The following is a 19,601-nucleotide window of genomic DNA, read 5'->3' as shown; positions in this document are numbered from 1 at the left end:
ATTATTATTATTATTGATTATTAATCATTATCGCCATTATATAATTTGATGTATTATTATAATTAGGCTATAAATATTATTATTATATATTGTCAGTTTTTATGTTGAGGTTGATGTATCACGGTTGTGACAGAAAATATAAGCACAATGACATAAAACAACAACAATAAAAAAAATACAAGTAAAAATGAAAAATAAATAATAAATCAAAATAAAATATTAAAAATTCATAAAAACTAATCTGAGGCTGTGTGACCTGGTTGAGCTCAAGCACTCGTCAAGCATTAAAACTTTGTTGAACTTAAAATTTTGATGTTGTGTGATTTAATATTTTTATACAATAATAATAATAATTAATTATTATTAATTAATTAATTGATTATTATCGCCTTAATATAATTTGATGTATCATTATAATTAGGATACAATTATTATTAAATATGATCAGCTTTTATGTTGAGACTTTGTTGAACATAAAATGTTTATTTTTATTGAATTTTTTCTTTTTTTGTTCATTTTTAAAGTCGAAGAAAATATGTGAAAGCTTATAGAAAAGATACATTTGCAAAAATTAATTAGTTAATAGCTTGATTCATGATTGATTCATCATGATTCATTGGTACTTGAACATGCTTATCATTCAGTGCCAGTATATTAAGTATCATTCCACGATCTGATTGCATGACTGTATCGCGAGGGACAGATCTGTGGCGCGAGGTGCAGTGGAGGGAGGGTCGATGATGACAAGAAGGAGGGTGTGGGACCCGGATGCTGATGCGAGGAACCAGAGCGGAGAAAATAACGCTTTACAACGCAAAGAAACCGTCAAGACACGCGAAATATCCGCGCGCAACGTATCAGTCACCATCAAAACCACAGAACCCTTCCCCAAAAGTGAACGGCGAGGGAGGACAGACGGCGCAGACGAGAAGGATGAGGATGCTGCGGTCCGTAGCTCAACATCAGCAGCAGAGATGAAGCAGAGCCGCTACAGCGACGCGAGAGGATGCAGAGCGACCTGGATCTCCTCGTCTCGCTCAACGTGAAACGGCAATACATTCACCTGTTTGTTTAACAGCAAATGGTGAGATTCTGGCTCCTTTACTTGGGAGTTAGGCCTAGCACAAGTGTACTGGAGGCTGGTGTTCACTTATCTTTTACACTAGTCAGGAGGAAATTTTGTCTCGAGCTGATAGATACATCTAGAAACAGGAGTTGGCTTTCTGTAATGACTGGTAACGAAAAGTCTGATGGATTGAGAAGCGTGACTTTGATTGGCAGAGCTGTGAATTAGGCTGCTTCTATGGACCTGACTGTATCTTTGCATTGCCCTCAGCATCTTTCCCCTCAAATACATGACAAACACAAAGAGTTCAGAACAATAAATGGCCCGAATGACAGATTCTAGGGAACCCCGAGCTCAGCATGGATATATTTCCGGGTTGTTGCAGACCCTTGGGAGACTGTTTTAGAAAAACTCAACTCAGAAACGGTACGCTGTGAAAATATTGCATGCAGTATGTCTAAGGAACTGTCAGTGACTCAGGCAGCTCAGTATGTGGGGCCGTATCGACTGGAGAAGACTCTCGGGAAAGGCCAGACAGGTAAGGAGACGTTGTTTAAGTATCAGATTGTCTGTCATTTCTGCTCCTTTCAAAGCAGCTGTCGCTGATGAATTTGATGAACTGTCTTTGCATGTCTGCCATGTCAATATAGGTCTGGTGAAGCTCGGGATTCACTGCATCACTGGCCAAAAAGTAGCCATCAAAATAGTCAACAGAGAAAAACTCTCAGAGTCTGTGTTGATGAAGGTAAAGAAAGAATTAACACTTTTTTAATGCTGTGGTTTTTGTAAAGTTTTACACAGTCATTCAAATTAATTTTAAATATTTAAATGTTATGATAATATTCTACATGTTAAAAGTATTATGTCACCATGCTACAGTAATGCATCAGATACAGTAGCATAATTACAGAATATTTCAGTGTTATTTTAATATCACTGAGGTACTATTATAGTTTTTATAAATATTTTGAATGTTTATTTTTTATTTTCACTGTACATTTCAAAATGTTAACATTACTTGAAAAAAACCTTGCAAACTTATTGCCTCAGAAAAATCTAGTTAAGGTTGCTCAGTATATTCAAATTAACTCAGAAGCCAATTTATGAAAACTTGAATATGATAAGTGACCTTAACTAGATTTTTCTGAGGCAATAAGATTTTTTTGCAAGAAAGTTAACAAAATTAAATTTACAGTGTATTTTCCATTTTCATTTTAGGAAACATTTTGATGGATTCTTTTTAGTTTTTTTATTTTTTTGTATTTTATTTTTTTTTGTCTTTTTATTTTTGTTTCAGTTTTTTTTTTTGTTTTTCATTCAAGCTTACAGATTGTTTTAAATAAAATAAAAACATGTTGATTAAAAAATTAGATTTTTGTATTTTAGATTAGTATTTTTTTTTAAATATTGTATTTTATTTTATTTCAGTTAAGATTAATTTTGTTATTTTATTTTACTATTTACTAAGTATTTTTCATGTTTAAAAAAACAGTTATCATGGCACATTTATCAAAACAATTTGCTATTTTGAATTTGCTATTCATAAAGATGATAAATAGATAATTCTATATAAAGAGTGGTAAATATAATCTTTTCTTTGTCTCATTCAACCAGGTGGAGAGAGAAATTGCTATTTTAAAACTGATTGAACATCCACACGTGTTGAAACTCCATGATGTTTATGAGAATAACAAATATCTGTGAGTTACCACTCTTTTACATGCTTTCTTCTAGGCCTTGCTTAACATTGTTCTTCCTGCTCTTCATTTGTTCCTATCTTGAAGCATTGTTTCCACTCTTTCTCTGGCTCCATTCATGCAGATATTTGGTACTGGAGCATGTTTCAGGAGGAGAGCTGTTTGACTATTTGGTGAAGAAGGGCAGACTGACGCCTAAAGAGGCACGAAAGTTCTTCAGACAAATCATATCTGCTCTGGACTTCTGTCATAGTCACTCCATATGGTAAGAAACACACACACACACACTCACATGGTTCGGTTGAAAGTGATTCAATTTAAAATATGTGCAAAGTGGTTCCACACTGACCACATCACAAATTAGATTTATTTGTAAAATACACTTCCACTCACATTGTAGGTAAAACTGTAGTTATAGTGTACTAAAATCAAACGTGTATGCCATTGTCAAAGACAAGGGTAAGTGAAACAGACACTATATATCTTCCAAAGTATGTTTTCTGTGGAGGGTTGCTGGTGAGCGGCATGTTCAGAGCCGGTTGTCCTCTGTGCTCCTGTAGTCATAGAGACTTGAAGCCAGAAAACCTCCTGCTGGATGAGAGGAACAATATCAGGATTGCAGACTTTGGCATGGCTTCACTACAGGTGGGAGACAGTCTGCTAGAGACAAGCTGTGGGTGAGTATTGTGTATGCGTGTGAGTATTATAATGCTTTTTGCTTGCTTTGGGGAAGTCGTGGCCTAGTGGTTAGAGAGTTTGACTCCTAACCCTAAGGTTGTGGGTTTGAGTCTCGGGCCGGCAATACCACGACTGAGGTGCCCTTGAGCAAGCCACCGAACCCCCAACTGCTCCCCTGGCACCGCAACATAAATGGCTGCCCACTGCTCCGGGTGTGTGTTCACGGTGTGTGTGTGTGTGTGTGTTCACTGCTGTGTGTGTGTGCACTTTGGATGGGTTAAATGCAGAGCACGAATTCTGAGTATGGGTCACCATACTTGGCTGTATGTCTGTATGTCACGTCACTTCATTGCACTTAAAGATGCATTGCAATATGAAATGGATAATTCTGATACTGCATGCTGACTGATCAATGCAGATTTCAGCTATGTTAAAGTACAAAATATACAAGTTTTGAACACTAAAGCACACTTAAGAATGTATGAATGTCATTGAATTAGATTGCAAAATCTCTTACGTAGCTACCACTAGACATTTTTTTTTTACAAATGGAAATTGATAAGTGAATTTGTTCAGTAATAAAAATAAATTTTGGCTTTGGGGTTGGGGTTGTGAATTGAGAAAAAAATTGATTTTTTTTTTTATTTGTTGTAGTTGTTTTTTATATAAATACTTTATGTTAGTTAAATAAATAATTTCTTTTTTGTTTGTATAAAGCTTATATTGAAGCCAGTCTGCCAAAACGACAGCTTGTGTTGTGTGCGACTCTATGACGTGATAGTGTGGCTAAACACCGCCTCTACGTAAGCAGTTCATGATGAGTCCCTTCAAATTTTCTACTGTATGTACTATTTACTGTTAACATGTTTTAGCACTGCTAGATTGTTTTAATTTAAAATGTTTCTAGCATGTTTTAACACATTGCTGACATGTTTTATCACATCGCTAGAATGTCACTAGCATGGTTTAAGCATGTTTTGTCACCTTGTTAGTTTTAACATTTGTTAGATGTTGTTAACATGTATCATGAAGCTACTATGTTTTACTTTGTTTCTAGCATGATTTAGTATGTTGCTAGGATTTTTAGAATGTTTTTATATATTGCTACCATGTTTCATAACTTTGCTAGCACATTGTTGCAAGCAGTTTGAGTTTAGCACTCAGCATGCACTTTTAGCATGCTGCTTGCATGATTTTGCACTTAGTTAGCAGGCTTTAGCATGTTGCTAGGACATTATGACATGTTTAAGCATGATTTATCACCTTAGTTTTAACATTAGGCATGTAGGTGTTGTTTAGCATGATGCAGGCATGATTTAATATGTTGCTAGCGTGTTTCTACCATGTTTCATCCCATAAGCACATTTTATATTGTTGCTAGCATGTTTTAGTACGTAGCTAGCAGGTTTGCATGTTTTAGCACTTAGCTAGCATGCTTTAGCATGTCCCAACATGTTTTAGCACTGTTAGCATATTTTCACATTGTACTGAGCATTGCTAACATTTTTAACCCGAAGCCATCCAGTTTTAACATGTTGCTAGCTTTTTATATATTACTATTTGCTTTGATGCTTCATCACATTGCTAGCACATTTTAGCTTGTTGCTAGCATGTTTTAGTATGTAACTAGCAAGTAGCATTTCTTAGCATGTTTAACATTCTGCTAGCATGTTTTACCAATTAGCTAGTAGGTTTTGTCATGTTGCTAGCATATAACATGTTCTAGCATGTTTTATCACCTTTTTAGTTTTAACATTTTGTTAGGTGCTGTTAACATTTTAGCACGAGGCTAGCATGATTTGATATATTGCTAGCATGTTTGCATGTTTACATTGCTACCATGTTTCATCTCATTTCCAGCACATTTTATCTTGTTGCTAGCATGTTTCAGCAAATAGCTAACATGTTTTAGCATGTGCATGTTTCTAGCATGTTTTAGCACTTAACTAGAAGGTTTAAGCATGTCCTGACAGCTAGAATATTTTAGCATTGTATTAGGGTTTGCTAACATTTTTTTACATGAAGATACCCTGTTTTAACATGGTGCTACCATATTTAGCACATCCTAGCATTTTAAGCTCATTCCTAGCATGTTTTAGCACACTGAGATTAAACATCATGAATATCTGTGCCGAATTTGGAGATTAAAGCTCGAAGTATTCACAACTTACTACATCTTCCTATTCCTTATTGTTTAATTATATTTTCAGTTTCATTTAAGCTCTTAAGCTCAGGGGTGTGCTTTTGCATTTTCGCCTAAATTTTGACCCAGATTTAAATGAATGCCACAGAGTTGTTTGTAAATGAACCAGCTATGTAAACTATGCTTTCTCACACCCATCCATATTCTGTTTTCCCAAACTATTTGCAGATCTCCTCATTATGCATGTCCAGAGGTTATCAGGGTAGGTGTATCGATCTAAAAAGTAACCTGTATGTTTAAGAGCATCATTGTGTCTGAAGGTGAACCAGTGACCTCTGGTTTCTACTGCAGGGTGAGAAATATGACGGCCGACGGGCTGATGTGTGGAGCTGTGGAGTCATTCTCTTCGCTCTGCTAGTGGTGAGGAAATCGCTTCAGCTCCCTCTGTTTCTCTCAGCTTGTCAGAGAGCATTTTATTTCCCCCACTTATCACTTATTACTCATTTTAGATGGGGTGTTGTTAAGCAAATATATGTGAAACTCTTTTTGTGTGTATATAACATCTTTTTCTTTGTATCTGGGGCTTTCTGTCCGCTATCCTCAGGGCGCGCTGCCCTTCGACCACGATAACCTGCGGCAGCTGCTGGAGAAGGTGAAGAGTGGAGTGTTCCACATGCCACATTTCATCCCACCTGACTGCCAGGCTCTGCTGCGGGCCATGATCGAGGTCAACCCTGAAAAAAGAGTCACGGTGAGGGAGTAATGTGATTAAGCTTTCTCTTTGGTTTGCTTGGATGTGGTGAGAAACATACTCTACACAAGTACAGAATTCCAGAAGCAAACCTTGGCAAAAATGTTGCAAATGTATTATGCTGGATGGATAATTTGTACATGTGTTCTGTGGCTTCAGGCCCTCATTACTGTGGTGGTTTGTTAGCTATAAACATGTCAAAGCTGAATTGACTTAATATGTGTTTTATGGATTTAGGTCTATGTTTATTAATACAAAAGTTTAGGGTTGGTACATTATTTTTTATTTTTTAGTAAAAGTCTGTTAATGTCCACCAAGGCTGCATATAGTTGATCAAAATACAGAACAAACAGTAATATTGTAAAATATTATTACAATTTAAACAAACCGTTTTATGAGGAAGCCAGTTTCTGCCATGGAATAAAAAAAAAAGTTAAAAAAGTTAATTGTGACTTTTTATCTCACAGTTCAGATTTTTTCGCGATTTCAAGATTACCAAGATTATATTTTGAGTTTATTTCTCAGAATTTTGAGTTTACTTATTAATTTAGATTTTTTTCCTCTGAATTCTGCATTTAAATCTCATAATTCTTTTTTTTTTTCTTTTTTTTTGGCCACAAAATAAAACATAAAAACGGTAACTGTGTCATTTTATCTCACAAATCTGACCATTTTCTCGCAATTGTGTGAACTTTCCTTCTCTTGCAGTTTATATCTTGCAATTTGAAGATATTTTGAGTCTGAATTATGAACTATTTAATTTTTTATCCTGTTGTGGAAACAAACTTCCACAGCATTTAAATATGTTTTAAAATGTAATTTTTTCCTGTGATGCAAAGCTGAATTTTTAGCATCACGTCACAGTGTCACACGATCCTTTAGAAATCATTCTAATATGCTGATTTGCTGCACAAGAAACATTTCTAATTATTATCAATGTTGAAAAGAGTTGCTGCTTAATATTTTTGTGTAAACCATGATGATTTTTGTCCAGGATTTGGAATAGAAAGTTCAAAAGAACAGCAGTCATTTATTTCGATTCAGTGGTTTGAAGCGTGTATTAAACTGGCCAAGTCACGTAATACCACCAAACTAAGCTTTGTTACATCATGCCATTAAAGGGTATTTAATGATTTGTAGATTACATTTAATAGATAACTTGTAAAAGGTGTCTGTATGCATGTTTGGGCTGAGTTCTTATTGCATTTACACCAAAACCGTTATAACAGTGAATCATTTTGTGCAGCAGTTGATTCAGATTTTCAAAAAAAAGCTTCAGCTTATAGAGTTGTAGCGCCATCTACCTGTGAACAGACTCTTTTAAACACACCATCTGTTGTCCTTCTGCAGCTAGAGGCCATCCAGAAACATGCCTGGTATCAGTAAGTATTGATTATTTATGGTGCTGATTATTTATATTCTCTCTGTCACACTGAAAGTGTATTATGTGTATTTATGGATGAATTTCATGCATAAATCTCTGTTTGTATTGAAACGATATGAAACTATTTAATCTAGCGTCTTTAATAGCAGCCCAAATTGCAGATGATTTGTGCAAGCAGCTCACATCCGTATGTGTGTTTGTTTGTGTGTGATGAAGCTGGACGCAATGAGCCGTGTCCGGAGCAGCCGCCCCCGAGGCGCGTGTGCATGGGACGGATCATGTCTCTGACAGAGCTGGACCCAGATGTGCTGGACAGCATGTATTCTCTGGGCTGTTTCAGGGATCGGGTCAAACTGGCCCAAGACCTGCAGTGTGAAGAGTGAGTGTAACATTAGCAATTTTTTGCATCATATGCAATTTTCATTCAGAAAACATAAAAATCTAGTTAATCTTTAACCCCTGTCAAGCCTCTCCTATGATATAATAGTCAGATTTGTTTTTGTTTTTTTAATGGAACAGTGTATTGAACCTTCTAAAAACTAAAAAGAAAAAAAAAGTTTGCATACTTACATTGCATTTTTACAATTATACTAAAAACCCCCTTTACTTGCTTTAAAAAAGTATGGTTTATCAATAAGATGACAGAAGGCATGTAGTAAATTGTGTACAACAGGTTTTTCAGCAAGGTTTGGCTCATGTTGATCATTTAGATGCCTTAAAAAGTAGGCCTTACAGTAGACTTGATAGGGTCAACATTGTTTTTCTCTCTTCTATCTCTCGCTTTTTTCCTCAGAGATAACCAGGAGAAGATGATCTATTATCTCCTGTTAGACCGTAAAGAGCGCTATCCTAGCTATGAGGATGAGGATCTTCCTCCCAGAAATGACATTGGTATGTGTCTTTTTCATGAACACAGTTAAATAAAGCACAGTTTATACAGGAAAAATTTGAATTTACTCACTCGTGTTAAACCATATGTATTACATTTATACATTTGGCAGACACTTTTATCCAAAGCAAATTACTGCATTTTGGGGAATGCAGGTCAGGTGTGAAATGTTAAAGTGATAGAGCACCCAAAAATAAAAATGCTGTCATTTACTCACCTCGTGTCATTCCAAACTTGTATGCATTTCTTTTGTTTCTGAACCTTAAAGAGGATATTTTGGAGAAAGTTGGTAACCAAACAGTTTCTGTTCCTATTGACTTTTGTTATATGGACAAAAAACACATTGAAAGTTAGTGGGAACTGAAACGGTTTGGTAACATTTTTCAAAATATCTTATTTTGTGCTCTGCACAGAAAACAATACAAGTTTGGAATAACATGAGCGTGAGTAAATGACAGCATTTTTTTTTTTTTAATTTTTTGGGTGGCCTATCCCTTTAACATCAAGAATGCAAAGTGCACATAAAATATATCAGTTCTTGACATTGCAGCACATTCAGTGTCGAACATAAATCCAAACATAAAAAGTTACCCAGCTCTGTTTATGTTTATTTTATATTAACATTTTTCATTCTTGTTTTTTGTCAGATGAAAATACATCTTTATACTGTTCATATGTTAACATTTGATTTACAGGTGTTTTACCAGTGCTTTTTCTCTCAACAATGCAATTTTGATCAACTGTCACTTTTTTCTGGAAAATACAGTGCCTTTCATTCATTGTACACTCTTAAAAATAAAGGTTCTTTTTTTAGCATCTGATTCCATGAACAACCTTTAATATTCACGGAATCTTTGCATTCCACAAAAGGTTCTTTATAGGGGAAAAAGTTTCTTCAAATTTATATAATGGTTCTTTATGGCATTCGCTGCAAAACCTGTCTTTTGGAACCTTTTTTTTTTTTTTGAGTGTATAGATGTTACGTATTCCCTGTAACTGAACGCATGACCTTGCTGTTGCTAGTGCTATACTCTACTGTTTTGTGTTAGAGGCACACTGCTCTGTAAACTCTGTGTTTTGTATTTCTATATAGACCCTCCACGGAAGCGTGTAGACTCTCCCATGTTGACGCGTCATGGCCGCTGCCGGCCAGAGAGGAAGAGCCTGGAGGTGCTGAGTGTGACGGAGCAGGGCTCTCCCACACCCCCGCGCAGAGCGCTGGACACCTCCACGCACAGCCAAAGGTTCACATGCAGTCGCATTCACATTTTCATGCATATATGGAACTTAGCACTACTGACTCTTGACTGCACACTCCTGTATAGATCTCGATCTGTAAGCGGAGCATCAACGGGCCTCTCATCTAGTCCTCTAAGTAGTCCCAGGGTAAGTACTTGTCTGCCAACCTTTTTCCTCTACTAAAGATATATAAAAATCTCAAAAATGAGATTACAAAAATGAGTCTCTCGGCAGCAGTGTTGTCAAAAATATTATTATTATTTTTATTATATTATTATTATTTAATATTATATTATATACAGGATGCTTGAATACTAATTTCCCTCCAGTATAGATACATCAGTACCAGTTGCACTTTCTTACTCTCACTGACAATGAGTTAATGTGCACCACAGTGTGTATTTTAAATAAGTGTATAGTCCATTGTGCTGCGTGCTTAAGAGTGAAACACAGCACTGTGTTCATTTACACGCGAGCAGCTCATGATCAGTTGTTTTCAGCGTCTAGTTTAAAGTAAATGCAGCAGCTTTGCATGTTTAATGTGCATTTTTAGTTTCACTCTCTACTGTGAAACAATGGCCCAGGACAGTTCTGCCACCTTGTGGAACAACTGATTAATGCAAAACAAATTCAATGCGCATGTGTTACCTATGCGTACAAAGCATGCATGGTTACAAAAATCGGGTGGTGCGCATACAGTACGCGTGTACTGTTCTGGTGAAAAGAAATTGCGTCATGCGCACTGTTCACGAACCCTCACGTACCTGTAGAAACTGAAGTATACTTTAGACACACACACACACACACACACACATCCCTGTACACCATCACTGTGCACTAAAGCCGTATCACCTGCCATTGCTCATCTTCACTCCTGTTTCTCTCTCCATCTGCCACGGCCTTCACTCTTCCACCCCGCTTCTCCTCCTCCTCCTTTTCCCATCAGAGCCCTGTCTTTACCTTCAGCGAGCCGGAGGTAGTTGCCGCCACCAAAGCGAGAAGCGGCAGCACCGCCGCTCATCCCAACCGATCGCATGAACCCAAAACTCAGACGCTTCCATCTAAAACCGCACCCGAGCGCCCCCAACTCCAGTCCATGAAGTCCCTCCCCTTACCCTTCTCCTTCTCCCGCTCTCCCTCCCCTTCCCCCTTCCTGTCGCCCATTCCCCGTTTCCTCTTCTTTCCTTCTCCATCTGCGGTGCTGAAGTCGGTGACTAAAAGCTTGTATCCCATGTCTCAGGTCACCCCTCAGGGCTCTCCCCTGCCTACCCCGCTGGGTACCCCTGTGCATCACCCCCACCCCCCCACCGCTACCCCACCCTCCTCCTCCTCTTCTGCTTCTTCCTCCCGAGCCGAGGGAGGAAGTGTGGGTGGGCTCACTCTCTTTGACCCCACCCTCTAGTCCAGGGGGAGGCGGCGGCATGGTGGCCAGTAGCTCCGCCCACTGGAGGGCACGCCTCAACTCACTGAAGAACAACCTGTTGGGGTCGCCACGGTTCCACCGCCGCAAGCTGCAGGGTGGGCCCCGATGTCTTTCCTTTTTAAGTATTTCATCAAATAGAGAAGGAGTTTTCAAACTTTTTGATGCCATGGAGCCCTAAAGAACCATTTTTGATGTGATAAATAAGAATGTTATATTATATTATATTATTTTTTCCCTTCTATTAAGATGAAACTGTATCATTGTTCTGCTATAAGAGTACTAATTCTATTATTAGAGTGCTTTTAGATGTGCTCACTTGAAGAAAAACATCAAACTGTGGCTGTCGATAGAATAAAATAATTTATTGCATGGTTAATCCCATTATTTATGACACTGGAAACCAGAATGAAACATAATAATCAAAGTCTATTGATTGATCAATGGATTACAAATGTATTTCATTTTCTATGACCTTTTCTGCAGGTCACATTGCAGCCAGGATTATTGTCATTAACATAAACTAAAACTACAACAAAACCATGAAAAAAAAATTGCTTGAAATATAATAAATGTTAACTAAAATAAAAATAAATATTTTATATAATGTTTTATATAATATTAATATATTTTATATAATAGTTAGTTTCTATTTTATTTCAGTTAGTTGCCGATATAACATTTCTAGTTTAAGTAAATAACTAAAACTAATAAATAAAAATTAATAAATATATAGACACATTTAATTAAAATATATTAAAAAAAAATTACTAAAACATTAAGTAAAAATTTTAAAATAATAAAAATATTATGTAATTCAAAATAACCTATTAAAAAAATTCTAATAATGTATGATACTAGAATAACACTGCTTGCAGCCCTTTGGGGGTCCCTGGATCTCAGTTTGAAAACCTCTGAAATGTAAAATGATTGTCAAATAATTGAATCGAATCAATGTCAGGTTGTATTTGATCTATGTTTCATTCTTACTTTTACCTTCCAAACAGTGCCAACCTCAGAGGACACGTCCAGTCTAACACCAGAATCAAGCCCAGAGTAAGAAACACTTGCCAGCCCAATAAGCACATGTATATTGCCAAGAGGTCTGTCAAATAATCTGGAAAAGTCATTTGGAAACCATTGCATTCTATTTTAAAGGACTCACTGTATGTTATTAATTAATATTAAAGGGGTCATATGATGCTGCTAAAAAGAACATTATTTTGTGTATTTGGTGTAATGCAATGTGTTTATGCGGTTTAAGGTTCAAAAAACACATTATTTTCCATTTAATGTACATTATTATTTCTCCTCTACGCCCCGCCTTCTGAAACGCGTCTATTTTTACAAAGCTCATCGTCCTGAAAAAGCGAGGTGTGCTCTGATTGGCCAGCTATTCAGTGCGTTGTGATTGGCTGAATTCCTCAAGTGTGTGATGGAAATGTTACGCCCCTTAACATACTGTGATGCCGTCTCCCAGGCCACCAGCACAAGACTCAGTCCAGCTGCTCTGCTCGTGCACATCCCATCATCACTTACTTTTAGCAGTTCAGTCAATGTACTGTTAGGAGTAACTGAATAACTCGGGATATTGGTTTATTTAGCGTCTGAGGGAGTGTAAGTGTATGTTTATAAAACAAATAACTTAAGTAATTTGTGGATTAGTGCGTACTGGAGATGCAAACCATTTCAAATGATTCAGTTCGATTTGGTGAACTGGTTTGACCGGTTCACTAAGAAGATCCAGTTAAACAGAAAGATTTGTTCGTGATCCGGACATCACTAGACAATACAAAACAATAAAACCCATTACAAACGAGGCATAATTACAGATTATAATGACTTATACTGTCTTTTTACGCGTTGCGTATCACGCCACGTAAACATAAAACCAAGTCTGCATATGTGATCTGAGAAACAACAAACAACAAGCCTACTCTACTGCTCAAAACTCGTGTTTGAATCATCATTGGCAAATTATTTAAATATAAAAAAACGTACTTACAGGCTGTGAGTCAGAAGCGCCAGACTGTACTTGCAAAGTTTGAGCTGCCCAACTTTATACAAACAGCCGTTGTGTCACAGATGCATTGCAGGCTACTGGTTCAGGAAACAGTCCTCATCCTCCATAAAATGTGCAGCACACATCTGAATATTTAGGTTGGAATTTTCTGGAACAGTGTTGAAATACAACTTAACCACTGATTTCTAGTCGTGTCGTCTTTTGGAAGGCCAAACAAACGAAACAGCGACTCCACAACATGGATTCCAAATTTGGATTTGAGACTTTAGTCTTTGCAACTTTACAGATCTTCTTTATGCACCAAGAGCTTGTAACACTCCAAAGAGAAAGGAAAACTTGAAATCACATCATATGACCCCTTTAATTTATTTCCTGAGGTAAAGTGTTTTTCTCCAGAATCAATAATAATTTACCCGTTCATCTTTTTTGACCATTTTTGCTACTGTGCCTTTCAGTTTGCCTAATTTGCATATGAAAAAGAAACATCTCAATTCGATTCACATACATTCTAAATAATCAAAGGTTGCAAACAGTGCCCTTCAGTGTCCAACATCCAACAGGGAATGTTTAAGAGCAATCCTGCAGATCCCAAAAATGAAATGTGCCAGATGACAATGCTCATAGACGTCATGGCGACTTGCATGTGCTATTCAGGGAAATATATTAATGATAATGATCTCCAGCTTTTAATTCTTCAGTGTGCTGCATCACTGTGATGAGTCTTACAGATTACCCAAGTGTCTGTCTGTCTGTGTTTGTGGTCCCACAGACTGGCTAAAAGATCCTGGTTTGGGAATTTCATCAGTCTGGAGAAAGAAGAGCAGATTTTTGTGGTCATCAGAGACAAACCTCTTAGTTCCATTAAAGCAGATATCATCCACGCCTTCCTCTCTGTGAGTCAGCTGGTCTGTGCATGATTAGGCATTTTAATAAACTAAATGGATCTCATATACACTACCGTTCAGTGAGATTTTTTTTTTATATTGTTAAAGTCTTTATGCTAAACAATGCTACATTTATTTGATCAAAAATGCAGAAATATTGTTTAATATTATCACAATTGAAAATAACTGTTTAATATGTAGTAAAATGAAATTTATTCCTGTGATGCAAAGCTGAATTTTCAGCATCATTACTTCAGTCTTCAGTGTCACACGATCCTTCAGAAATCATTTTAATATGCTGATTTACTTGATTTCTTATTGTTATTCATGTTTAAAACTGCTGTGCTGCTTCATATTTTTTTCAAGATTCTTTGATGTATAGAAAGTTCAAAAGAACGGCATTTATTTGAAATCCTTGCAAAATTATGAATGTTTTTAACTGTCAGTTTTGATCAATTTAATGCATCCATACTGAATGAATCTATTAATTTCTTATATAAAGAGATAGAAATCTTATGAATCCCAGACTTTTGAATATATCAATGTTTTCTATATATTTTCAGCATATTTATAATTTTGAGTATAGCAATATTTGATATGTGAAGATATTGTAAGACGTAACATTTACTGTGACCAAAAAACAAAACAAAACAGCAAACCATTTTGGCAATGTTATATAAGATGTATTCATGCATTTAATTGTTGCATAACAATTTTAAGACATTACGTCCAGTTGAAAACTGTTTAGCTCTTTAAATATCTATAAAATGTTACGCATATAAAAATAAGATGCATCATTGTATCATTTTACAAAAATAACTCAAATATTTTACTGGTTTGTCCCACTCTCGTGCAACGTAGAGAAAGAAATAACCTGAAAACACAACTATATTCTGCATCTCAAATACTGCCCCCATAAATTACGACAAAAACAAGTCCGAATTCACCCATAATAAGTGAACATGACCACACATTGATAATGTATGCAGCAGTAAGGAACAGTTCTTTCTCTCATGCGTTTGTCTTCAGATTCCCTCCCTCAGTCACAGCGTAATCTCTCAGACGAGCTTCCGAGCGGAGTATAAGACTTCTGGAGGTCCGTCTGTCTTCCAGAAACCCGTCAAATTCCAGGTAGACATCTCCTTCTCTGAGGGGGAAAGAGAACGAGAGCGGGAGAGGGAGAGAGAGAGAGACAGGGACGGACAGAAGGATTATGGGATCTACAGTGTAACTTTTAGCCTCATCTCAGGTGAGAAGAATTTCTATCTATCAAAAATGAGTTTGGTAATGATTTGTGTGTCCACTTCCATTAAAGTGCATCAGAGCATTTCATTTATGGTACAGAAACAAAACAAAACACTCAATTTTACATTGTCCAACAGTGACACAGTGAACAAGGTTTCATTAGGAGGCATCATCTCTTTTGCCTCCATAGAGAATTAAATAATTAAAGCTTTAACAATGTATTCTTATCACTTGCATGGTCTATTTGAATGCATTTCATTATAAATGCATTATTATGCATAATTTTGAAGCAATATGCAATATTATAAAAAATATTTAAAAATGTCCATGAGACTTTAAATTTAATAAAAAGTAGCATTATATAAACTGTTATGGATATTATAGAAAGTTTAAGATACAGTGGTTGCATTAGCCTTAAATTATTTCCATTAAATGGAATAGAACATTTAAATTAGCATAAACAACATGTGTTACTGTTTTTTGCAGTACTTTAAATATTTTCTAAAAATATTTTAAAATGTTAATGACACCTTGATTTTATGATTTTAATAAAAAGTATGATTATATAAATTGTTATGTAAATGTTACATTAAACTTTATAATGGAAATCATTTCCATTCAAATGAAATGGAACTAGAACATTTATGTTGTTTTCAGTGAGCAGTATTTTATTTTCTATTTAAATGTTACATGTTATTTAAATGAGTATGTGTGTGAATTTGATTTTTTTAGGTCCAAGTCGCAGGTTTAGACGAGTTGTTGACACGATTCAAGCCCAGCTGCTCAGTGCTCACGATCAGCTCATGACGCAAACTCTTTCAGGTAAGAACGGACACATGTTGTGAATTATTCCTGCCTGCTTCCACAGACTTTTCTTTAGACTTTTTTTGCTCTGCGTTAGATGAGAAGAACAGTCGCCCTCCTAGAACACCGACCAGACAGAACTCCCGGCGCTCAGAGGGCGGAGCCGACTACTGCGAGTGGGTGGAGCGTGGAGAGGGCGGGGTTTTACTCCAGCGCAGGGGGTCGGGAAGAGAAAGAACCCGCCTACTTTCCTCCAGTGGAACACAATCACAGCCCTGAGCGAGAAGTGTTCCGTCAAGACTAAACTACTCAAACGTTCCTTCTCCCCTTCTCACCTCAGAACAGCATGATGCTAAAATGTGTTTTTAAAGGAGCCTTTTGAAAGTCTAATGAAACCAAATACTGATATGCATTGTGCAAGAACATGGGATGCAACAAAGTGAGAAGCGTCTCCATTGAACAGTCAGATAAACTTCTGGGATCCGAGGAGCTCCTCCAAACTTTGTTCTGAAACATATTTAATTTTTCATCCTGGACAATGCTTTGATTTGTGCTGTATTTTCTCTCACGTGCTTTGGATGTAATGTGCAGAACTTGAGTTTATAATGACATTCGTGGAAGGAACGGTTTCGGTTGGGGGTAGCACACCATCTGTTCCTTACAGGCCTGGTAACCGTTTCAGCAATCGAGTAATTATAGCAACAGAGACGTTAGTCCAATTTATTCTAAATTTTTAACCTCTTAGAAATATGTAGAGATCCAGATCCAAAAGCTACCGGCACCAAGAGCCTGCTCAGTCATATGCAATAAAAATCAATAAGCTACAAAAGATTCACATGCTGAATCTTTTAAAACATGATTACCTCCTTGAGCGGACAGACTCATGGTGATTTTATGACCGTTGCTCACCAGCCCTGTGTCATTAGCTACAGACAACTTCATTTTCACTCTCCATAGAAATGCTGCATGCTAAATAACGTCAAGCTTCAGCCCCTAATGCCTGCATTTCTGCGTGCGTTTACACATCGAAATCTGGCCTCGGTTCACCCTTTTGGCAGCTCAAACATACGAGAGGATATGACAAACGGAGGATTCCCGTGACTGTTGTCTCCAACAAGAGTTCACATGTAGAGGGAACGGGAATCAATCCAAAATGAGAAAGGATCACATTCATCCAGATTCTCTGTTGCTGCAAGACTTTCGGTTGAAGCCAACCAAGTGAATGTCATTGACTATTTTATTTGTGAATTTTGGTTTATTGAAAATAATTTATTTGTATATCACTCCTGGGGATCAAAAAATGTCCATTAGGTGTACATATGTATGTTTAAGAAAGAATGGAATGTCTGCGGTATTAAAAATACATATTTTGGGGGAATTGCAACATAATCTATGGCAAAATTCACTGTTCTTTTAGACAAGCAAACATGCGTGCTTTGTTGGTTTTAAAAATGAAAAAATACACTTTAAAGATGTGTCAGTTTTCTGTCACTAGCATCGCTGAACGGAAATGCAAAAATAATGACAAGATTTCCTGAACCCTCCCCCTCGCCTGCCAGTCAAACAGATAGCCACGCCCCCAAACTCACGCCATTGGTTGAACCAAAGTTGCTTTTAATTCAAATTTTCCCTACATGCACTCTTAAAAATAAAGGTTCTTTTTATGGTTTCATGAAGAACTTTTAACATCCATAGAATCATTCCATTCCACAAATAGTTCTTTAAATTATTAAAATGTCACGCTAAGAAAAATGGTTCTTTTAAGAACAGTTTACTGAAAGGCTCTTTGGAGTGCCAAAAATGGTTCTTCTAAGGCATCGCCGCAAAAACCCCCTTTATTTTTTAAGAATAAAGCTGGAATAGAAGAAAATATTTCAAATTCCACCCCCCAAAAATCACACACTTCACCTTTAAGAAGAAAAGCGTATTGCATAAAAGAGCTCTCCCTTGCTTGTACGCCTGCACACAGTATTACAGTAATGAGTGCGAAAGAAAGACTTCCTCTGGGCATTATCTGATGAGGAAAATGTGCTGTACCTTGCGACCTAAAGAGGAAATTGAAAATTGCATGGTATTTGAAGCAAAATAAGCCATTGTTTAGGCCACGGACCTTGCTCGCTCCATCACGAAAAATGTACATTCACATCAATTTGTCTCTAATTATTATTATGATACAGTATAAAATATTAAATTGATCTCTTAGATCCAGCGTAAAATATCTGAAAGAGGGACACTCTTTGTACAAATGGCTTCTCTGCTGAACAGTTGTCATGAAACTGGTAAATGTGATCCAGTTTTGTGTGTCTTTGTGAATTTTAAGTTGTCTTCATGTCAGCTCTTTTCCATGTTTTATTTATTTATTGTATGGAAATCGGTTGGCACTAAAAGGCTAATTATATCATGTGACTGATGTACCATCATATCTTATCATATTTAAATAGTTTAAGCAATGTATCCAGTTTTGGGGAAGCAAACTGTGATCATTAAAACCAGTCCAAATCTAAGGAAAGCACTGTCCATTTATGCTGCTGCTGCAAAAAAAGAATAGCATATGTGTTATATTTTTGCATCAGGTAATGGCACAACTATTTGGACATATCATAACTTGTATTGTCTTAGCTGACTATCAGTTGGTTAACATCAGTATATGTATTTTTAGGAATAACAACTGGACGAAATGACCTAGGAACAGCATTGCCAATGCAATATTGATTTTTTTCATGTTAAAACCGGACAGGTTTCATTTGCTTTTCTATCTGTGGTTATGTATGTATGTATGTGTGCAATGTGTTTCCCACCCCTCAACAGAATTTGAACTATATCAGTGAATATATGTTGACATCTCATTCGCTGAGAGTGAACGGATCATGATCGTGCATCTGGACGTTTGTGCACAGTGTGTGTTCACGATGCACAGAGAGTCATGTGGTTATATGGATGAATGCTCTGTGTGTATATCTGCTTTGAAAGTAAACATCTGTGTGTATGGATGTGCAGTTGGAATGCATTATGCTACTGTTTACGTGTGTGTGTGTGTGTGGGAGAGGGAAGCGAAATGGATTCAGGATGGTCTACGTAATCAAATTAATAGGCGTCAATAAAAATAACCAAAAAGGTTTACGAAGCCACAGCTTTGTGTTGTTACTCATCTGCATGTGTTATTATACATTAATTCATTCAAATTATTCCAACCCTAAAGTTAGGTAAAATGTATCTTTTGGCTGTAATAAAATTTGTTAAAAATCTTTCTATGTATACGTATTTAAGCCTATATATAAAAAAAATAAAAAATAAAACAGAACTTAGATTAAAAAAAAAAATCTTATTACCAAGTTATTATAAAAAAAATAAAAAAAATGCAATTGACAATATTATGAC

The 19,601-nt window shown here is 36.5% G+C and overlaps 1 protein-coding gene across 1 annotated transcript; it reads left to right on the top strand.

Annotated features, from left to right (window-relative positions):
- The first annotated feature begins 701 nt into the window (after positions 1 to 701).
- LOC109087739 (serine/threonine-protein kinase BRSK1-like) lies at positions 702 to 19,347 on the top strand. Its single transcript, XM_042734944.1, is given in 20 exon segments — positions 702 to 1,604; positions 1,717 to 1,811; positions 2,681 to 2,766; positions 2,888 to 3,028; positions 3,324 to 3,440; positions 5,813 to 5,846; positions 5,936 to 6,004; positions 6,189 to 6,335; positions 7,686 to 7,716; positions 7,933 to 8,098; positions 8,513 to 8,610; positions 9,702 to 9,852; positions 9,934 to 9,994; positions 10,794 to 11,216; positions 11,218 to 11,365; positions 12,275 to 12,323; positions 14,060 to 14,183; positions 15,204 to 15,423; positions 16,152 to 16,241; positions 16,321 to 19,347. Coding segments are annotated over 20 exon segments (2,517 nt in total). The 5' UTR covers positions 702 to 1,519; the 3' UTR covers positions 16,503 to 19,347.
- Positions 19,348 to 19,601: the final 254 nt, after the last annotated feature.

The sequence above is a fragment of the Cyprinus carpio genome, chromosome B12 (genome assembly GCF_018340385.1).
Source record: "Cyprinus carpio isolate SPL01 chromosome B12, ASM1834038v1, whole genome shotgun sequence".
Lineage (NCBI taxonomy): Eukaryota > Metazoa > Chordata > Actinopteri > Cypriniformes > Cyprinidae > Cyprinus > Cyprinus carpio.
Note: the sequence above shows the minus strand (reverse complement) of the source record. Positions and strands in the feature narration are given on the sequence as shown.